A 19295-nucleotide genomic window follows, 5' to 3' on the forward strand; every position below is an offset into this window, starting at 1 on the left:
ATTGATGGTTTGGTGGTTTTCTTTATTTCTGCGTTCCAAAATCTTATTTCAATTACATTCCAGGGAACTATTTTGAGGTTGCGGTTCAGATATTCTTCAACTAATTCAGTGAACTTCACAAAACTAGTTTGCTCCAAGTGCTGAAAGTGTCTTACTGTCGTGGGCTTGCCAATGCCAGGATGTTTGCATTATCGACCTATCTGGGCTGGTGTGTCGTGTTTTACGACAGAATATGCAACGTCTTTTTTATTGCCTCTTATTTTCATCTGACTTCCCCGTTTCCTGCCGCCCCCCCCCCCCGCCTCCATCAAATACTGACGCACACACCTTTGCCAACCCTGTTTGCAGCTCTTTATGCATCTGGTCAAGGGGGCTGCAGCCCACAGAAGCACTTCTGCCAGCCTTGCCCCTACATGGACCCCCTTCAGATGTTTTAAGCTCTCAGCTGCCATCCGCATCAGGCCACTGTGCTTGGCTTGCATCTAAAACTCGTGTAGGGCACCATCTGGGGGGAGGAAGGGAAGGCTGGCCTAGGCCCTGAATGGAGAAAGCGGCTGTGGCCCCTCAGCTGCTGCCACATTTCCAGCTCCCAGCCTGCTTAATGGTCAGGGGTGGCAGTGGGCAACATCTGGAGGGTGACAGGTGCCACACCAGCCCTTCTAGGGGTGAGAGGAGACAAGACAGTGCCCCCTATCCACTGGCAGGCTGCTGTGAAGGTGGCATGTGGGTGCTGCCAAGGAGGCAGATCTGTCCTCCAAGGAGCTCCACACAACTGTTGTTGCCATCGCTGCAGTGTGAAATGCCTTTCTTGGAGACATGATCTGCTGCTCCTGCTTCACCTTATCTCATGGGTGGGCCAGTCCTGGTAGCAAGACATTGCTCTCCAGCCTCTGCTTGCGGGCTGCCAGGAGCCGTCTGGGTGACCAACGTCGGAAAGAAGACACTAAAAGATGGACTTTTAGGTCTGTGGCAGGTGCAGGGCTCATTAGGTGGGTCCACAGCTGTTCTGTGCACATGGCAACCTTACTACAAGAGCATGGACCAAGGATTGGCCAACAAAAAGAAGCTGAGGCTTACTGGCACAAAGTTAGCTATTAAAAAGGGGGGAAGGGAACCTTCAAAGGAAAAGAAGTTGCAGAATGTGAGACGAACCTTTTCCTGGACAGTCTGTCACTATCTGGAGTGACACAGCACTCTTCACTTGAGAACTTCAAGAGCCTTGCAGCTGGACCAGGCTGTTACAAGAAAAAAACCCTGCTCCCTTTCCCTTATGGGTTACCCAAGAGCCCATACAGAGTCCTTATGTAGGTTCTCTATTGGTAGGAGAAAATAACAGAGGCCAACCAGAGAATATTGAGAAACAAAGAAGATAATAAGCCTGATCCTTATTAAACTGTTGCATCAGGGTGCTCACCCCCCCCTCCCCACGCAGGAGGAAGGAGAGGAACCCTGAACAATGGTGTGCCAGCCCTTATATAGACTTTATGAAATTGCCCACCCTGGAGCCCAAGACCACCCCCCAATACATCAAAGATACATCACTGAAGGGGTGGTATACAGCAGAAATACATCACAGGAGGCGGTCTACAACAGAAATCCTGTCTGGCAGGAAACCTGTTGATGGGTTTACCTGGAGAGCCTGGCCAGTCTTATGTGGTGATAAATACTTAATTCCCGAGTCCAGGTCACAGGCTCACCCTACTCATATCTTAAATGTGCCCTTAAGGTAGGATTTGTGAGCAAAGAGACAATGGGGAGGTTTTTCCCATTTCCTCCCTCTTTGCAGAGAAACATTTGGTCAATTTGGGAGAGTCAAAATAGCTTCAGGATTGTCTTCCTGTACCGTTTCAGACATGTGGATTATATATTTATGTACATGTTTGCCTTGTACATTTATATCTTAGCCCTTATAATTCTCATAACAAGGTCAAAGGGAGTCTACCCAGTTGAGCATCTGGGGCCAACTGGATGACTTTTCTGGGGAGCCTGCAAGAATGACCTGAGTGCAACAATAGCAGAGCTCTCCCCGCTCATGAATCCCAGCAACTGTCCTCCAAAGTATACTGCCTCCGAAAGTGGAATTGAAACCAATAGCATCATGACCAGCAGAAAGCAGAAGTGAAGGGAGTAGGAAAATCCTATGCAGCTTCTCTTCCACTTTTACTTTATTACTTTTTAAAAAAAGAATGCACACCAGAAGCGACTTACAATCCACTTTTTATTAAGCAGTTGCAAAAGAGGCTTCTCTTTGCCCTGTTAATAGTGCCAGGAAGTTGTGTGAAGCTTTGCGCCCTGGCCAAGACATACACACACATACACAAAACAATGCTGGATTTCAGTCAAGGCACTGGCAAGTCTTACAAGGCAAAATTCACATCCAGTGTTTGGTTAAGCTTGAAGTTTAAAGAAATGTTTTAATAACATTTTATACAGTAAGAGGATTGATAACACATGAATAATCAAACATTTTTGAAATAATTACCATAATTCTTACCCTCCCTATGTATATTCCACCTTCACTTTAAAACTAGCAGGTTAACAACTATCGCAGGACAAGTTTCAAGAAAAAGACTCCTTATAAAGTGCCTGCCAATTTGGTTTTGCTTGGAGTTCTTTAAGGCAGACCAACCTATTCTTCATTCATCTTCATCACCCCTTTAAAACTCTAGTTTTCTAGCAAATGGCATAACAAATACGTAAAAAAAGGGGGGGAGGGAAATAGGCAAGGAACCGAGGACTATATGTTTGGCAATGCTGGTAAACGGTACAGACCCGGTCTCATTCATATATGCAGTTTTTGCTCATAAGTAGAGGGTGACAAGGAGAGCAGAAGACCCAAAGGGGTGGGGTGTTGTGCGAAGGGTGCAAGGGGGTGGGTGGGAAGCAAAAGTGAATCACCCAGAAGGCACGCAATCGCACACTGCTTGGCTCATGAAGGGCTGTGGCACCCCAGAGTATCTGGCACACTGAAGAGGACAGAAGCACTCTCTGGCAAAATCTCTCAAGGAGGGCAGCCAACATCTGCATGGACCACCCTAAGCAACATGAGATGCAAGTCAAAAGTACTTTCAAGGTTGCTTTTGACCCTCATTTCCCTAACAGATAATATATTCTGCTGTTATGTTGAAGCTTTTCTTGCTGGTTTTAGTTTTGCCAGAACCCCCAATGCTGAAACGTTAGTTAGATTCAACCAGAAATACGTTCTCAAAAATACTTTTATAATATTTGTTCGTGTCCAGGCAAAAGGCACTGAGGAATGGCAGCTTACAATGAGAAGAGCAGAAGGCACAGTGTTTTGTCCCAAATACTGCAAAAAGGTGTATTGGCACTTAAGTGCTTGGAGTGTGCAAGTTTCATGGTTGCTCCCCACCCGATCAGGAGATATTATCTAATTAAGGCAACAATGACTCCAAAATGGCACAAGAGGAAAAAAATTCTCCAGAAAGCACAAATGAAAGCTAGTTTCCTTCCCTGTCCAGGTATAGCAGGTGAAACAGATAAAAAATACCCATGATCTATGAAAACCCACCCAGAAACTCACAGCTTCAGTATAGATCATGATACCCCCAAGCCTTAAGATGTTTCACCCTCACTCATACAGGTCTTAGCAGTCTCAGCCAACTGCAACAGCATTTACAAGTTGAAGCGCTTCATTTGAATAAAGGCACATTTGTCTATAGGCTACAGAGTTAACATTTCTATCCAAAATAAACGTTTGATTTGTGCACCCGTAGGAAAGCTTGGTATGGAGGAGACTGATGTCTCTTGTTGTGACTGCTTCAAGTTCCAGGGTTTCCTCAAACAGCTCACGAGGACACGCTCCAAACTATATATATTTTTTTTAGAAAAATAATCACAAGGGGTTAGGAGAAGAAACATGATTTTATGCTTCAAATCAAAGGATACCTGCAAAACTATTTATATTTGAAGAGTGTTCCCTTTATAAAAAGTGGTCGTCATCTGACACTGGGCAACTAGCAAAATTGGCCACCACAGAATGCAAAGCACTTGCCATTCACTTCCCATTAAGAACAAACTCAACAAAAGGAATTAGGGCAGAAGTTTTACCCTCCCAAACTGTATGTTATTGGGACTCCAGCTGCATGAAGCCAACAGCCATCAAACCAGAAAGTTATCTGCACACTCTTGAGTCAATTCGTACATGAATCAGGGCACAGAGGCATTTGTGGCAGCTATTCCACAGTGCCAGGGAACTCTTTTTCCTGAAAACAGAGGTGGCCCTCTGGAGGCTGCTGAACTGCTGCTTTAATAATAATAATAATAATAATTTATTATTTATACCCCGCCCATCTGGCTGGGTTTCCCCAGCCACTCTAGGTGGCTTCCAACAAAACACTAAAATACAGTAACCTATTAAATATTAAAAGCTTCCCTAAACAGGGCTGCCTTCAGATGTCTTCTAAAGGTTTGGTAGTTATTTTTCTCTTTGACATCTGGTGGGAGGGTGTTCCACAGGGTGGGTGCCACTACCGGAAAGGCCCTCTGCCTGGTTCCCTGTAACTTGGCTTCTGCAGCGAGCGAACCGCCAGAAGGCCCTTGGTGCTGGACCTCAGTGTCCAGGCAGAATGATGGAGGTGGAGATGCTCCTTCAGGTATACTGGACCGAGGCTGTTTAGGGCTTTAAAGGTCAGTACCAATACTTTGAATTGTGCTCGGAAACGTACTGGGAGCCAGTGACCGGTGTTATATGGTCTCGGCGGCCGCTCCCAGTCACCAGTCTAGCTGCCACATTCTGGATTAGTTGTAGTTTCTGGGTCACCTTCAAAGGTAACCACATAGAGCGCATTGCAATAGTCCAAGCGAGAGATAACTAGAGCATGTACCACTCTGGCGAGACAGTCCTTCACTGTCCTTGACCGTTGGCCATGCTGGCTGAGAGTGATGAGAGTCCAGAAACATCTGGGAGCACCTCCTCGCTCCTTAGGGCTTTTACACACAACCTTTTAGAAGAGATCTCAGTCTGCAGTGGGTCCACTGTGATCAGAACAGAATATATAATACCTGGCTCCTCTTTACTACAAATCCCGAGAGAAAGAGACAGAAGAAAGCCACTTGACTGCATTACCATTGGCCTTCCAATGGAGAATCACAAGTTCTTTCTTTGAAGACGTTTTTCAGGGGCGCAAAGGGCAAATGAAGCAGAGAGGTCCAATATATCAGTGAGTCCCAGGCTAAGGAGCAAGGGGTCTCCAATTCCATGCCTCTATCTGATTATGGATGCCTTTGCTAACCTCCAGTTGTTTTGGACTACAACTCTCATCAGCCACAACCATATTCGCAAGGTCTGATGGGAGTTGTAGCCCAAAGAAACAGCAGGGAAACATGTTGGGGAAAGTTGGTCGATGATATTCCATGCCTAACCAGGACTGAAAACACTTACCAATGATGATGATTAAGAGAACGACCACCACTGCAATCAGAATAGCCCACATCTGCCAAGAGAGAGAAACAGAGCAGAACTATTAAATCTGCGAGCCACCACCATAATTTGCAAGTTTAATCTAGTATCCTAGTTTTGTCTAATTGCAATCACTCAACAGATACTGGCATTTAACATTTCTTTGAGAAGTAGCAGCCTACTAATACAAGGATTCCTGTCAATATGATTTAGCAGAGAGCACAAGATGGCTGGACAGTGTTCTCAAAGCTACCAGCATGAGTTTGACCAAACTGCGGGAGGCAGTGGAAGACAGAAGTGCCTGGCGTGCTCTGGTCCATGGGGTCACAAAGAGTCGGAAACGACTAAACGACTAAACAACAACAATTTTTACCAAAAAAATTAAAAAATCGGGAACTGGGAAGTTGTGTGCATTAGTTAACAGGGAGTAAAACACATAATCAGAGAATTGTAGAGTTGGAAGGGACCCCAAGGGTAAACCCTGCAATGCAGGAATCTCAACTGAAGACTCCATGACAAGTGGCCATCTGACCTCTACTTAAAGGAGAGTCCACCACCTTCCAAGGGAGTCCGTTCCACTGTCAAACAGCTCTTACTGTCAGAAAGTTCTTCCAGATGTTTAGTTGGAATCCCCTTTCTTTTAACTGAAGCCATCGGGGTCGGTCCTACCCTCTGGAACCAGAGAAAATAAACTTCCCACTGGTGTCCCCTTCCTGACCCCCTACAAGTCTTCAGTTTCCAAGAGGTTCCCTCAATCATCCTTTGCAGCTGTCCAGGGACCCAGGGGGAACCCCGTGTCTTCTGCCAACCTGGTTCCCTCCGGATGTTCTGGACCTCAGCTGAATTCCAAAACACCTGGAGGGCCCCAGGCTGGCAAAGGCTGCTGCTGCCCAGTCAGAATTACCTTGCAATTCTTCCACCAGTACTTCCTCTTCAGCTTGGCAGCATTTGTCTCAAACTGGGCAGCTCCGGCTTGAAGGGCATCCACGCGGTCATCCAGCACAGACAGCTTCTCATCCCTTTCCAAAACCTTGTCCACGTTGACTCTCATTATATCCACCACCTGAGAAGTCAGAATGATGCTTAGCATGCATGTGTATGCCTCTATATACAGTGGACGCTCAGGTTGCGAATGTGATCCATGTGGGATGCACATTCGCAACCTGCAGCATTCACAACCCGCAGCGTCTGTAACCCAAGGCATGACTGTATATACAGTCATACCTTGGAAGTCGAATGGGCCCCCTTTGGCCAGATTCAGCAGCTGGGGTCTCTGTGCATATACTTCCATGGATTAAGTCCACTAGCAGAGGAAAGCTTGGGCCAGCCTTGCCCACAGCCTGGTGCCTTCCAGATGGCATTGGACCCCGAAACCCAGCATCCAGTGATGAGTTGGGAGGTGACGAACATCTGGAAGGCTGGTTTGTGCCGTAATAAATTGTAGTTGGCCACACAAGACCTTGTTGATTTCACGGCAGCAGACGGTCAAACTGAACCCCTCTGGAAACAGGAAAACCACAACAGGTTGCCAAGTTGCTTGGCACTTAGAAGCCACAGTAAGTTTACACCAGCTAGACACCCCCCCCCTCTCTTGAAGGTTACCCCCCACCCCCACAGAGTAGGTAGTCTACAGTATGCATCTTGCTGCAGCTTCACGCAGTGCAGCCAAAGAGAAGAGGAAGGAAGAGGGCAGATGATGGCCAGCTTTGCTCATGTCTTGCAAGAGACAGATGAACCTCACCACACAGGGATGCTCAGGGGAGCCACAATGGTGCCACACCTACCTCATCCACCTGGTTCTGGGTTTTCTGAAGCCGGTTGCTGCCTGGGGCAGAGGCAGCCCCTGAGGGGCCACTGGTTGACCTGCAAGTCAGAGGCAACAGTCAGGTTATCACGGCCTGCTGTGTGCTTGGCCAGGACAGAATTCCAGTAGTAAAGAATTCCCTCCGCATGTGTTGCTTCTTAGATTCGTGTCCATTGTACCAAATGGTGTCTTGAAAGCAGCTCAGAATTAGCATTTAGAGTTAAAAACACCAGATTTCATTTTTTTTTAAAAAAAACAACCAAACCCCAAATCTTTACACCTTTAAAAATTAAAACCAGCTTCCAAAAGATGGACATTGCGGGAAGGAGAAATGAAAACAAATGTCAGCAGCATTTGAGAGTGCAAAGTTTCAAACTGAAGGATTAGCTGCTAAAAACAAACAAACCAGTGATTTAAAGTTTCAGGAAGTGACCTCTAGCTCTCTTAGACCTCACTGTCTTTAGGATTTCAGCTCCTGGCTGAATCATATCTTCTTGCCAATTAAGTGTCAAGACACTTGCATGTTATTAAAATCTCAGTCTAGGTGCCATTTGTGATACTGAAGTGGAAGGCAAAGTGTCAGGAGGGGGGCAACAGCTGAGGCTCCTATCATGCTGGGCGTGGTTGATGGGTCTTGGGAGTCCAACAGGGCTCACCCCTGTAATAAGGGAAAGCCACCCCAAGTTGCCAGGAGGCTGTCAACACAGTGACACCACCAGACCCACAACAGGCTCAAAGACAGGATGTGATGATTTGCCCATAACAGTTAAGTCCTTTAAGGTTTGCAGGTTTGTTTCTCTTGCATCAAATCCCCACCCAAAAACTAAATTATCAGGGCAACACCCCCCACAAAAAACTTATGGAAGCAGAGCTGCCTTTCCCATAGGGCTTAGTGGTGCATCGCGCCAGGGCACTGGCCTCTCAGGGGCACCCCAGCGAGTGGGGGAGCTGCGTGGCTTTGCCAGCGGCCTCCCCGTTCCCTGCATGCCCAACTGCGCCCCACCAACCATATGGCTTGTGGGCATGCAACTTCCAATCCTCTGCAGGGATCGCTCTCCCGCAGCGGCATGGGGGAGAGTTGCCCCCCCCCGATGGCTGGTAGTGTACAGCTTCGGCCCCCCCCATCTGTATTAATTTGGGGGCGTTGAGCGGATATTTGCACCCCGGTGCCGCATCTGCTAAAGACGGCCCTGTCTGGAAGCAACCAGTTTTGAAAGGGCACGATCCATCAGACTGATCACTCTCTTGTTAACAGAAGGGCATGCATTGCAGTTGACCAAGGGGCTGCCCCAAATGTCCCTAACACAAGTGTTACGTACACATGCAAGAAAACCCTATATTAAGTTTGATGGAGGTTTTACTTTAAACTGCTAATATGTGAAACTTCCAGTGTTGTGGGCAGGTCTCCCTGTAACAAAACAGAATGGTGTAAAATCCTATCCATGTCAACTGATAAACAACCTCCAAAAGTGTCCAATATGGCTGACCCTTCCTTTGTAACCATTTTTAACTGCAATGCTGGGACACAGTTATTAGGCAGGAAAGCCCCATTAGTCAGACTGTGGCTTGCTTAGGAGTAGCATTTATGCAAGTTTTATATTGCTTTTTCCACCCAGTTAGGAGCAAAATGTAATTAAAGCCATCAACACAAACTAATTCACATTGCCATTAAAATACCTAAGGGCACAAGCTTCTAAAAAAGCAGTCTAATGGTTGTACAATGGTTGGGTCCCTGGGGATTTAACTCCTAAAGGCCTGGGTGAATAAATAAAGACTTTGCAAGCATCTGAAGACCATCAGTGAGGGGGAAACAATCCCATTTCCCAAGGGAGGGCCACAGTCAACATAACATGGGATAGCACTGAAAGCCTCTTTCACTTTCACAGCTGAACAACCATCTCCTTCCAAAAGTGAGTTTTGGAAATTCACTGGGGTGTTTCTGCCCAGCAGTACTGGTAAGAGAAAGGACTTGCCAGGTTGGCGAGTCTAGCTGACTCTTCCTGGTGCCCCGCTGGTTGGTTGGTTTTCAATGGCACGGAGCCATTGTGCCAAGTTGGGCCCCTTCAGCCCAAATGTGTGATTTATACTAATCTCCTCCCAGCTGAATTCTGGTCCAGGTGGGCAAGAGAAACAGCTGTTTAACAGCTGGCACCAGAAGAAAAGGGAGAGCCTCATTTCATAGGGTGACCTGTATCCCACATGCTCACCCTGAACCACTTGAAATTCAACAGGGAACACTTTGTTTTCAAAAGAAAATTAGAATATACAACACCCCTTGCAAAGTGGTGATATTGCGCAAGTTCAACCTGTGGTTAATTCTTCGAGAGCGTCAGGGCTCCTGAGCGCTGGCACCGTGATTCATAGGGGCTGAGCCCCTAAACAAATTTAGCTCCAATTTCCCCCTCCATACTGAAAGCCTGAAAGATTACTCTTCGTTTGCCTTACAAGGGAACAGGCACGGTACTGCATCCCTTTCCTTTAAGGCTTCCGCCCTAACCCAGCATGGAATTCAAGGCGATTTACTGCCAAGCAGACATGGGGCTGCTGCCCAAAAAGTTTTACTTTGAGCAGGCGCAGTGAAATTAATGCACTTAAGCCAGCAGCGTCTACTCCGAGGAGGACTAGCCTTGGAGAGGCGTGAGAACGCAACTTCGGCAGCGGGCCACTTTAGGGCTGCAGCCGTTCTGTGCGTCGGTGGAGACGCGTCCCCGAAGGCACTCTGCCTATGCCTAGAGGCCGCGCCTCTGCCTACGCCCCGCAAGGCCGGGAAAAGAAACGAGAGAGTGTCCGGCCGACTTTCACTACCCTCCGTGGCGGCCAGAAGCAACGGGACGGGCCAGCGCGCCGGGGTGCAAAAGCGAAAGGGAGGGAGAGCAACCAAGCTGCGGGCCGGGGCCTAAGGCCGGGGAGGCGCCGCCCCAAGCAGGGCAGCTAGTGAGGAGCCCCGACGCCCGCCCACCGCCCCCAGATCAGGACTGGTCCCCCTCCGCCTGCCGACGGGGCTCACATGGTGACGTTGGGGCTGGTGGTGGCGCAGCAGCGGCTCTCTCCGAAGAACTTCTGCTGCTTCGCAGGCCGTTGCTGTTGCCGCTTCGGGCTGCAACTTTTGCAGGCGCGGCCGCTGGGTGGGGCCCTGGGAAGCTCCGCCCCGCCGGCCGGGGAAAGCCCCCAGCCCTAGGAGCAGGAGGCGGAGGAAGGGGAAGCAGCTAGGCGCCTCCGAGAGCGCAACCCGCGGAGCTAGAAACCCGCCCGACGGCAAGGAGCAGCAGGGAAGCCTTGCAAGCGCTTGAGCGCGCTCAGCCGACGGCTTCTGAACCCGCTAGCCGCGGCGCCCGTCAGTCTCTTCTTAGGGCTTCTTCGGAAACTCTTGATTTGCGGCATCTTCTTTCCCTGGACGGCCGTGGCTGGAAGGCTACTAGGCACGATGGCTCTTCCCCGCTCCCAGGCGCGGCAATGCATCTAAACGGCAGTTGTTGAAAGTTACAAGAGCTCTTGCGCTCGGGTCCTACTTGCGCGTTTCCCACTGCTTCGCCGGACGGTGCACTCGATAGGCCACTAGCTTGATCCACCAGGGCTCTCCTTACTGTATGTTCTTAAGTGCATTGCGCTGGAGGGAGGCTGGTGAGCCTCCGGTGCTCGTCCTACTCAGAGGAGATCCGCTCAAGTTAAGAACGGAGCAGCCCATCACCGGCTGCATTTGGGAGTACCTGATGGGGGTGGGCACGTTTTTACCTGCACCACGCTTGATGTAAAATATGATGCTTAGTGCTGGGCAGGTGGACATGTTGGGCGGGACCGGACCCTGCCTGCTTTTGATTTAGAGAAAGGTTGTGGCCACAAACGGGCTAACAAGGAATTCTCGGGAAGTAGTGATGGTCACCAACCTGGATGGCTTTATAAGAGGATTAGGCGCATTCATAATTCTTCTAAATGCTGGTTGCTGGAAGCCACAGGCAGGGAGAGTGCCCTTGTGCTTGTGTCCTGCTTGTAGGCTTCCCACAGGCCAGTCACTGTGAGAACAGGATGCTAGATCAGATGGTCCCCTTTTAGCCTAATCCTGCCGGACTTGCCTTATGCTCTTAGAACAAGGCATGACAGATTATGCTCATCTCCTTTTGTTGATGAGTCCCTAGTCTGTTAGATCAGCAGGATGCTGTGGACATTGGAGTACTGCATATTGACTTCAGCAGTGCTTTTGACAATTTCCCCCCATTACACCTGTTATCTACTGGTATCTAAGGAACTGTACTTAAAGAGCATTTACAAATGCCTCTTTGTTTACCTGGAGAAGAGTGCCACGCAGGGTTTGGACCTAGGTCTGCTGTTGTTAACACCTTTATAAATGACTGAACAAAGAAATGGAATTCTGCAGATGACACCGAACTGGGTGGTGTAGCTAAAACACTGGAAGACGGAAACAAGAAGACAGAGAAGTGGCCAAAACAAATTTCAACAGAGATAAATGTAGAGTTCAGTGTGGAAGGTAGGCAAAACCTGGGCACATATGCAAGATGGCTGACTCACGGCACAACCTGTCACTCAGCCAGTCTTCCAAAGCCCAGAGAGTATTTCCACACAGAAGCAGCTCTGACGTGGCCTTTGCAGTGCTAATGGAAAGCTAGCCTAGGCTGGGCAGAAAGTGCATTTGCATTGCAAAAGCCTTTCCTGTGATTCAGCATGGAAAAGAGCACTGAGGGCAATTCAAGCCTGGCATGTACAAAATACTACTGAGAATCTTAATTGCTGGAGCCCTCTGTAATGCCAGAAGAACAGCACTGATTATTTTGAGAGGTATGGCCTGGAGAACAGGTCCAATGAGGAAAGGTGTTGGGTATGTCTAGCCAGGAAATGATATTAAAATGTTAGAGGACAGAGTCAATTTGGGGGGGGGGGTCCTGCAGACCTCCAGATATTGTTGAACCACCACCACCAACATGCCCAGAAATGATGGGAACCACATCGTAGATTCTCCACCTGCTACTCTAGAGGGAAGGCCATGAACCACAGGGCTTGAAACATTTTAAATGAAACATTAAGAATTTTCCTGATGGTATGAGGACTTTGACAGGCCAACAGACAGCTGTCTTGCAGGGCCGGCCCACCGACAGTTGCCTCAAGCGGCAGGGTGGGGAGGGTCAGCAGTCAGTTAATCACCTGCATTTGTTGCCTGTATCTGCTGCCTAGAAAGACCAGGGCTGCTGGCTTCTAGTTTCCTGTGTGCCAGGGGATGGACGCTTCTCCCAACACCATGAAGAGAGACAGATAATCTGCATTTTCTGCGTTCCTCTTTGGTTGGAAGAGGAACCTGGTTCTCATCCACAGTTTGCCTGGCACTTGCTTCCCTATGGAATGTGTGGGCAGACAAAGGCATTGGGTGCATGGAGCAATCTGGCTGCCACGACCCCCAATCGCGTTCCTGGAAGAACAGGTTATCCTGCTAATTGGGTTTTTTTTTAAACTACAGGTGTGTGCTAGAGATGATAAACTGCAAAAACGAACACAGCTACAAGGATTTAAAAGGTTAGGATTGAGAGCGGATTTCATTCGGATGATGGGGGGGGGATGGGATCCCACGGTTTGCTTATATCAAAGTTTTTCTCTACGTTTATGATACAGTAACCTTTCCCAGAATGCAAGTTTCATTTTTTAAAAAAGTGAGGAAGAAATTGGAATATAAATATGGAATTTAACAAAACTGGAACTGCATGTGTGAGAGAAAGGAACTGAGAGGGAAGAGGGCGGAACGCTACACTTTGAAAATATGGAGCAAAGCCTGCCTTAGCCACAAAAGAGTGTGTTTGACTATTGGCCATAAATCAGCGGCAGGGAAGAAAGGAGTCTACCAGCTGTGGGAATAGAAGCTTTTGGACTACCTATTTGCAGTCTGGATTCAAACCGTTCTTCCTAGGCTGGAAAAATTGTGAAGGCGGCTTCGCGACTGGAAGCCAAATCATGGCCTGTAAGAATAGCCAGTGGCTGGAGGCATGTCCTGTGTTGTCACAGGGGCTCATGAGAAGCAAAAATGTCCCCCTCAATCATGGAAATGGGTATAGTTTTAATAACAACCCATCTCACTTATGCCCATTTTGCACTCCTGAACAGGTGCCCAAACCTGACAGTGAGTTTTATCCAAGGCTAGCCTGACTCAAGAGTAAACCCACTGAAGTTAATGAACATGACTAACTTAGGTCCATTGATTTCAGTGGGTCTACTCTGAGCAGGATCTAGTCGGTGGCAACCCTGTGCGTTGAAATAGGAGTAGCTATATTAATACATGCATATCTTAAAAAAGAACAGACTTCAAGTGGGGAAATTTTCTTCATTTTTAATTTACAGCAGAAAGAATATAAAGCATTCAGAAAACATTTTCCATATTTTAAGGGCAATTCAAAACATTTTGCATGGTTCCAGCAGCTGAGTTCTTCAACAGATCCATTGATTCAGTGATGCTTTTAACATGCACAGTTACAAAAATAAAACTTACAAAAAGAGACATCTATACTAGGTTTACATGCAAGTCTCGGGGACCCCCCCTCCCCTCTGTTTGGGCGCCAACTGCTGTGTGGAACTGCCATTAAGCGTGCAACCATAGAGGGGGTTCATGTTATATTCTTTATTTCGTTCACACAGGATCGTTCGTTTCACACGTGATGTCACACAAAGGAGCAATTCTGGGTTTTGGGGAGACATACAAGAGGGTCCTGGACTCAGGCGCTCAGGCACCTCGATGATTCAGGAAGGTGGCCCCGAGAGGGGTCTTCCTGTTTCTAACTGAGTCCCGCAACCCAGGAAAGGGCAAGCAAAATATTTTTATTTATTTTAAAAAAACTGATATACTGTCTTGGGAGCGTTCTCAAACCAAACATGCCCGAGGTCATTGATATGCCCAAAGGTGATGGCCCTGATTCAGCAAGGCCTTTTGGCACGTGTCAAACTGGAATAAACACACAGGTTGTTCCAACAAGGACCCCACCTGGAGCTCTCTGAGGAACAAGGGGAGGGGGGAAATGACAGCCGTAACCCTCAGCCTGCCTTGTAGGTCCCAAGCAAGGGCTTCTTGCTCCAGCCTTGGCAGCACCCCGAGAGCCAGGCTGACACTCGGTCAACGCAACACCAAGCCTGTGGATCTGGAAGGGTTGAAGCGGAAACACCTCAAGGTAGCCCTGACTCTGAAGAACCCCCTTTTAGGACAAACTGAGGTGGCAGGCTCCCAAAATCGCCACTCGGGTCATGACTGGTGAGGACGGAAAGCAACAAGGGTCAGCCCAAAATGAGACAACAAGCGCACCGTTTGAAAATGGCAAGCAGAGGGTGCTGCCAAGTTGGCGCCTGCTTCTGGCTCCTTGCTCCTCTTTGCCCCCCTGTGCAAAGGGCCCAGGAAGCCCAGGGCTGGCCTGAGAGGGCAGCAGCAGGAGCTGAGGTCTCCTCTGCCCGCCTGCCCAGCTTTGGGCTTTTCAGTGTTTCCCCCCTTTACTGAACTGGGCCACAAAACAGCACTTAACAAACGTACAGAGGGGTCTAAGCAGGAGCTTCAGCACACACACCGCAGTTATTTTTCAGTCTTGGCAGTGAAATAAAGGAATTAAAAAAAGAGAAAGAGAGAGATATACAATTTCAATGAGAGAAAAGGCACGGAGAGCTCTGACCCCAGGTTGGCTCTTGTCTTTCTTTTCGCTTTTGTTGCCACAATCTTTGTGTGTGTTTAACTCTTCTTTTATAAAGACACCAGTTTAAAAGCTTCACAGAATTGTGAGTATTTTTAGGCTTCACAACAAGCCTCTGAGCAAAGACTACACATTGCATCTGGTGGCTGGGATCAAGCAAGAACAATTACTCTTCCATAAAGCAAAATGCCTAGAGAGGCCAGGCCAAGCGACCAACCCACTGGCAACGTTTCAACTGGCACTAGCAGGATACAGGGCATGGGGGGGGGGGGGAGGCGTGCGGGAAGGACGGAGGTAGCCAGGCAGAGCTGGACGGGCAGGCTGGCGGCCCCCCGCCGCCACCTCTGACCTGAGCTACACCCAGTCAAAAGCCAAAATAATCCATCTGACTTCAGGCGCAGCGGAGTGTAGTTCAAAAATCAAGATTTGCCCACCCCCTCACCCCCACTTCCCAGCGTCTACATTTCACATCAGCTTCCATATCGAAATGACTCTTCTAAAACAGATTTCTTTGGCTCCTGTCTATGTGGAAATAGCAATATACCATGACACCCCTACAAAACCTGCTTGCATCTTTTAAACTTTTACTCTTTTTTTAAAATTTTGTGCAATTTTTAGTACATTGTCTGACTTCCAGCAGGAAATATGGATATGTGAAACATATTTTTTTTCTACTTTCATACTATTTCTTTTTCTTTTATTTTTTATTTTTTAGTTTATGTTCATTCTAAGTGTTCTTTATTGGAGTGAGAGTGTATGGTGTTAAGCTAGATACAATTTTGTATTCTTATGATTATCTGCTTTGCAAAATAACTTAATTTTTCTTAAGCAATATTAGCATTCACTTTACTTGGCACCATTGGCAAAAAAAGGAGAAATTAAATAAAATATTAAAAAGGTAACCAAGAAGGTTAAAAGAAATTTAAATAAACTCCTGGTAGCCAAAATCAAATGTAAACATAACTCTTTTTTTAAAAGTAATGTTACTTTGCCGTTTTTTTCCTAAGTCTAAATACATTTTAGCTCTTCTGCTTCTGCAGTTTAGTCATGCGTTAGCAAAATGTTCTTCTAAAGAACATTTAAAATAAAGTTTCTTATAGTGAAATAAAGTTTTTTTTGTTTCATTTTACAGACCATAAGCCACTAATGCTTTGCTTTTTCATGTCTTCTTTTTGTCCTTGAATTCATGCACATCTGTTTTAGTATATACAATATGTACAAACATCCACACTCTTCTCGCTCATTCAGACAAAACTATACAAATACGCAAATTTCTCTTGCCAAGTTATTGACCCTTTGTGAATAAAATAGTTAGCAATTAATCAATATATTCCCTTTCAAATATTTATTTCTCATTTCCATTTCTACCTTCTCTCTATGTACAGAAACTGCCTAGGTTTTCTTTTTTTTTTTTGAGATGAAATAGCCAAAACAAGAGATTTACTGGCCGGAATGCAGCACCCGACTGCTCGCTCCCTTCGGTGGTAGAAATGTCCAGTCAGCTTATTTGCATGTGACTCTTCGGTCGAACAAGAGGTCTGCAGGTTACCAAAATGCTTTACAAATCATCATTGTTATTAAAGAAGTAAAAATCTTGCGTGAAGTAAGGCCAGAAAATAAAGTGCCAAATATGAGAAGTGCATATGGCAGCTGAGATACTTGAAGGCTCGAGAAAGAGAGAGAGAGAGAGAAAGAGAGAGAGAGCACAAGAGAGAGACAGAGAGACAGAGAGAAAGAAAAAGGAAAACCACCGAACCAAAAGGATCTTTTTGCTTGAGCTGCTCACCCATTCTCTCTCCCCCGCCCCGCACCCCACCCTCTTGCAAAATACCCGTTTGCCTTAAAAACACTGACAGCTTTCTGGGAAAAGTCCCACGGGATACATTTAAAACCAGCAGATCTAAAAAGTTGCAGAGAGAGATTCGATGAAGAACAAAAAGACACAGGTGTGCAAAGGAGGTGATGGAGGAGGGAAGATGGAGGCCCCGCGCAAGACGGAAGGAAGGTGAGCAGCGCCTTTCCACAGGGAATCCCAACGGTTCCGGGTCTTGGAGATGATTGACAGGTGCAGGAATAGCATTCTTGGGTTGTGGGGTTTTTGCTTTTTTTGGTATTATTATTTGTACAGTTCCACACATTGTTTGTTTTGTTTTAATACAGCCCTATATGAAAAGGATAATTAATTGCTTCTCTTTTTTTTCATATTTGAGAGGAACGAAGCAACTCATGAAAACGCCTTCCGGGTGTCACTTTCCCCCCCATGATCCAACCAAAGATTTGAGTTCCAAGATGTCTTGCTGAACAAATTAAAAGTTGTCCATGAAAGTGCAAATGTAATGACTAAACATTACCATTAAAATCCTGCAGCCGAAATTCTCGGCACTGCAGTCAGTTTCTTTTTTTTTTTTAATAATTTTTTTTTGTAGTTGTTGCATGTTTCTGCTAAAAACAGAAAATGAAAACAGTCTGAAAAGCAATGTCACATTGCTACGGGATGCTGCCGCCGCCGCCTCTTTCTTCAAGTTCCTTGGCCTTTTTCAATTCTTTCGCTCTGAAATGAAAGAAAAGGGAAAATGGGGGAAAGGTATGACGTTTCTGTTTCCAAAACCCTTGGTGTGAAAAATGAAAAGGCATTATGCATTTCTTTATTGTTATTTTTTGGCAGAGGAAGTAACCACCTCATTTTTCTCCCATATTTCACTAACAATTTAAGAAAAGAAAGAAATTAACTGTATCCAGTTGTCACAAAAGGCAAGTGTCACTTGAAGCAGCTTCTAGGAAAAAGCTGGGGGGGGGGGGAAGAATAGCTTGAGCTCTGAAAAGACAGAAGATCTATCTGTAGACTGGTAGTTCCCATGTCTAGAATATATGCCAGGCACCTGTTCTGGATGCTGCTATGCTTCTTCTGAAATAACAGGTTTGCAGCTTGGGAGTGCTTATGGATCCACCTTTGTCCCCAGAAGCTCAGGAGGCCTCAGGAGCTAGGAATGTCTTTTACCAGCCTTGTTGGTATGTCAAATACAGACGTTCTTGGACAGGGACAGTCTGGCCATGGTGATTTATGCATTGGAAGCTTCAATATTTGATTACTGCAATGCATCTACGTGGAGCTACCCTCAGGCCTTGTCCAGAGGCTTCAGCTGGTGCCAAAAACTGTGGCTAGACTATCGTTGGGGGTCTGACTGTCGCCAGCACAAACCTCTGGTGCTCAAGTTTGCACTGGCTGCCCATTCACAATCGGGCCAGGTACAAGATTCTTGTATTAATTTACAATGTGTTTTAAGAATTTGGCTGCAAGACACCTGAAGGATGGCCTAATCGATCACTGAGTTCTTTGGGGGGCATCACTGTTAGCAGTCCCATGTGGCTCAGATGCATGTAGCCGCACATTTAGCATGGGCCCAATTTTATGGAACTTCTAATTGCAGTCAGACAGGTCCCCTGCCTACTGAACTTCTGGCAACTACTAAAAATATATTTTTAATCCCAGGTGGTCTTTTAATTGAAGTTTGATTTTATAGTTTTAACTGGTTTATACTTTTTGTATTGCATATTTGTAAACTGCTTAGACTACTGTAGTTAAGTAGTATATAAATGAATTGTTTAAATAAAAAACATTTAAATGTACATTAAAAAAAAATCCAGAGAGGTGGTGGTGCTTGATCCATATTGGAATCCCAGGAGGTAGCACGTAATGGTCTGTGTGCTTTTAACCCTTTGCCTTCTGCTGTGATCCCAATCAGGACCCTATACCTGCAATTTGCATGGAGGAATAAAGCTCTCATCTAAACAAACAGGTGTTTTCGCCCAAATTCCCTGCTGCTCACCAAGCAAGGTTCCTGATCTGGATTGCCCCTTAACACACACATGGCATTTTGTGTAAAAAAGACCAGCTACACGTAAAAGGTACAGCTACGTAGTGGTAGCAACATGGCAAGGGCTTCTTGTCTCTCCCTCAGCCCCACCTCTGGTCAAAAGCTGGCCAAGATAAGTTCAACATAAAGACCAGCCTTTCTCCTGAACCTTCTGTTGCAGTCAGCTGCATATGTAGGATCTCAAGGTATGCACAGGAACTCTCCATGAGACCAAGAATGATGCTCATTTCAAGGTGGGTTCAGACAACCTGCTCACAACCAGCTTGGCCATCTTTGCTGGACAGCGAGCATGCTGAAGGGATGAAAATATCATCTAGCAATGCACCTCCACTGGCTGAAGCCATGGGCAAGTTGTCTAGCACCAACTGAAATTGTCAGACGAGTAACTCTTCCTGGTGATGGACTTATCCTGTCTTTTCTCTCTTTATGTGCCTCTGTTGGAGACAACACTGGTCTGCCAGGCTTCCCAACTGGCTCCTTGGCCAAGACAAAGGTTGGAATGACCTTTCCTTTTTTGCCCCATGAAGCTAGAA

The 19295-nt window shown here is 46.7% G+C and overlaps 2 protein-coding genes across 7 annotated transcripts in view; both read right to left on the reverse strand.

Moving 5' to 3' along the window:
* Window positions 1–2201: 2201 nt before the first annotated feature.
* On the reverse strand, window positions 2202–10805 carry VAMP3 (vesicle associated membrane protein 3). The gene is made up of 5 exons (XM_083452316.1): window positions 10231–10805; window positions 7204–7282; window positions 6324–6482; window positions 5402–5453; window positions 2202–3826 (listed from the first exon to the last, which is right to left on the reverse strand). Coding segments are annotated over exons 1-5 (312 nt in total). The 5' UTR covers window positions 10233–10805; the 3' UTR covers window positions 2202–3806.
* Window positions 10806–13528: 2723 nt separating this feature from the next.
* The window catches only part of CAMTA1 (calmodulin binding transcription activator 1), a 696897-nt gene continuing 691130 nt past the window's right edge, over window positions 13529–19295 (reverse strand). For all 6 annotated transcript variants that reach the window (XM_083452043.1, XM_083452044.1, XM_083452041.1 and 3 more), the window contains one exon: window positions 13529–17438. In XM_083452043.1, coding sequence (XP_083308169.1) covers window positions 17375–17438 — 64 coding nt within the window. In that variant the 3' untranslated portion in view covers window positions 13529–17374. The remainder of the gene's footprint in view (window positions 17439–19295) is intronic.

The sequence above is a fragment of the Podarcis tiliguerta genome, assembly GCF_965153285.1.
Source record: "Podarcis tiliguerta genome assembly, chromosome: 8".
Lineage (NCBI taxonomy): Eukaryota > Metazoa > Chordata > Lepidosauria > Squamata > Lacertidae > Podarcis > Podarcis tiliguerta.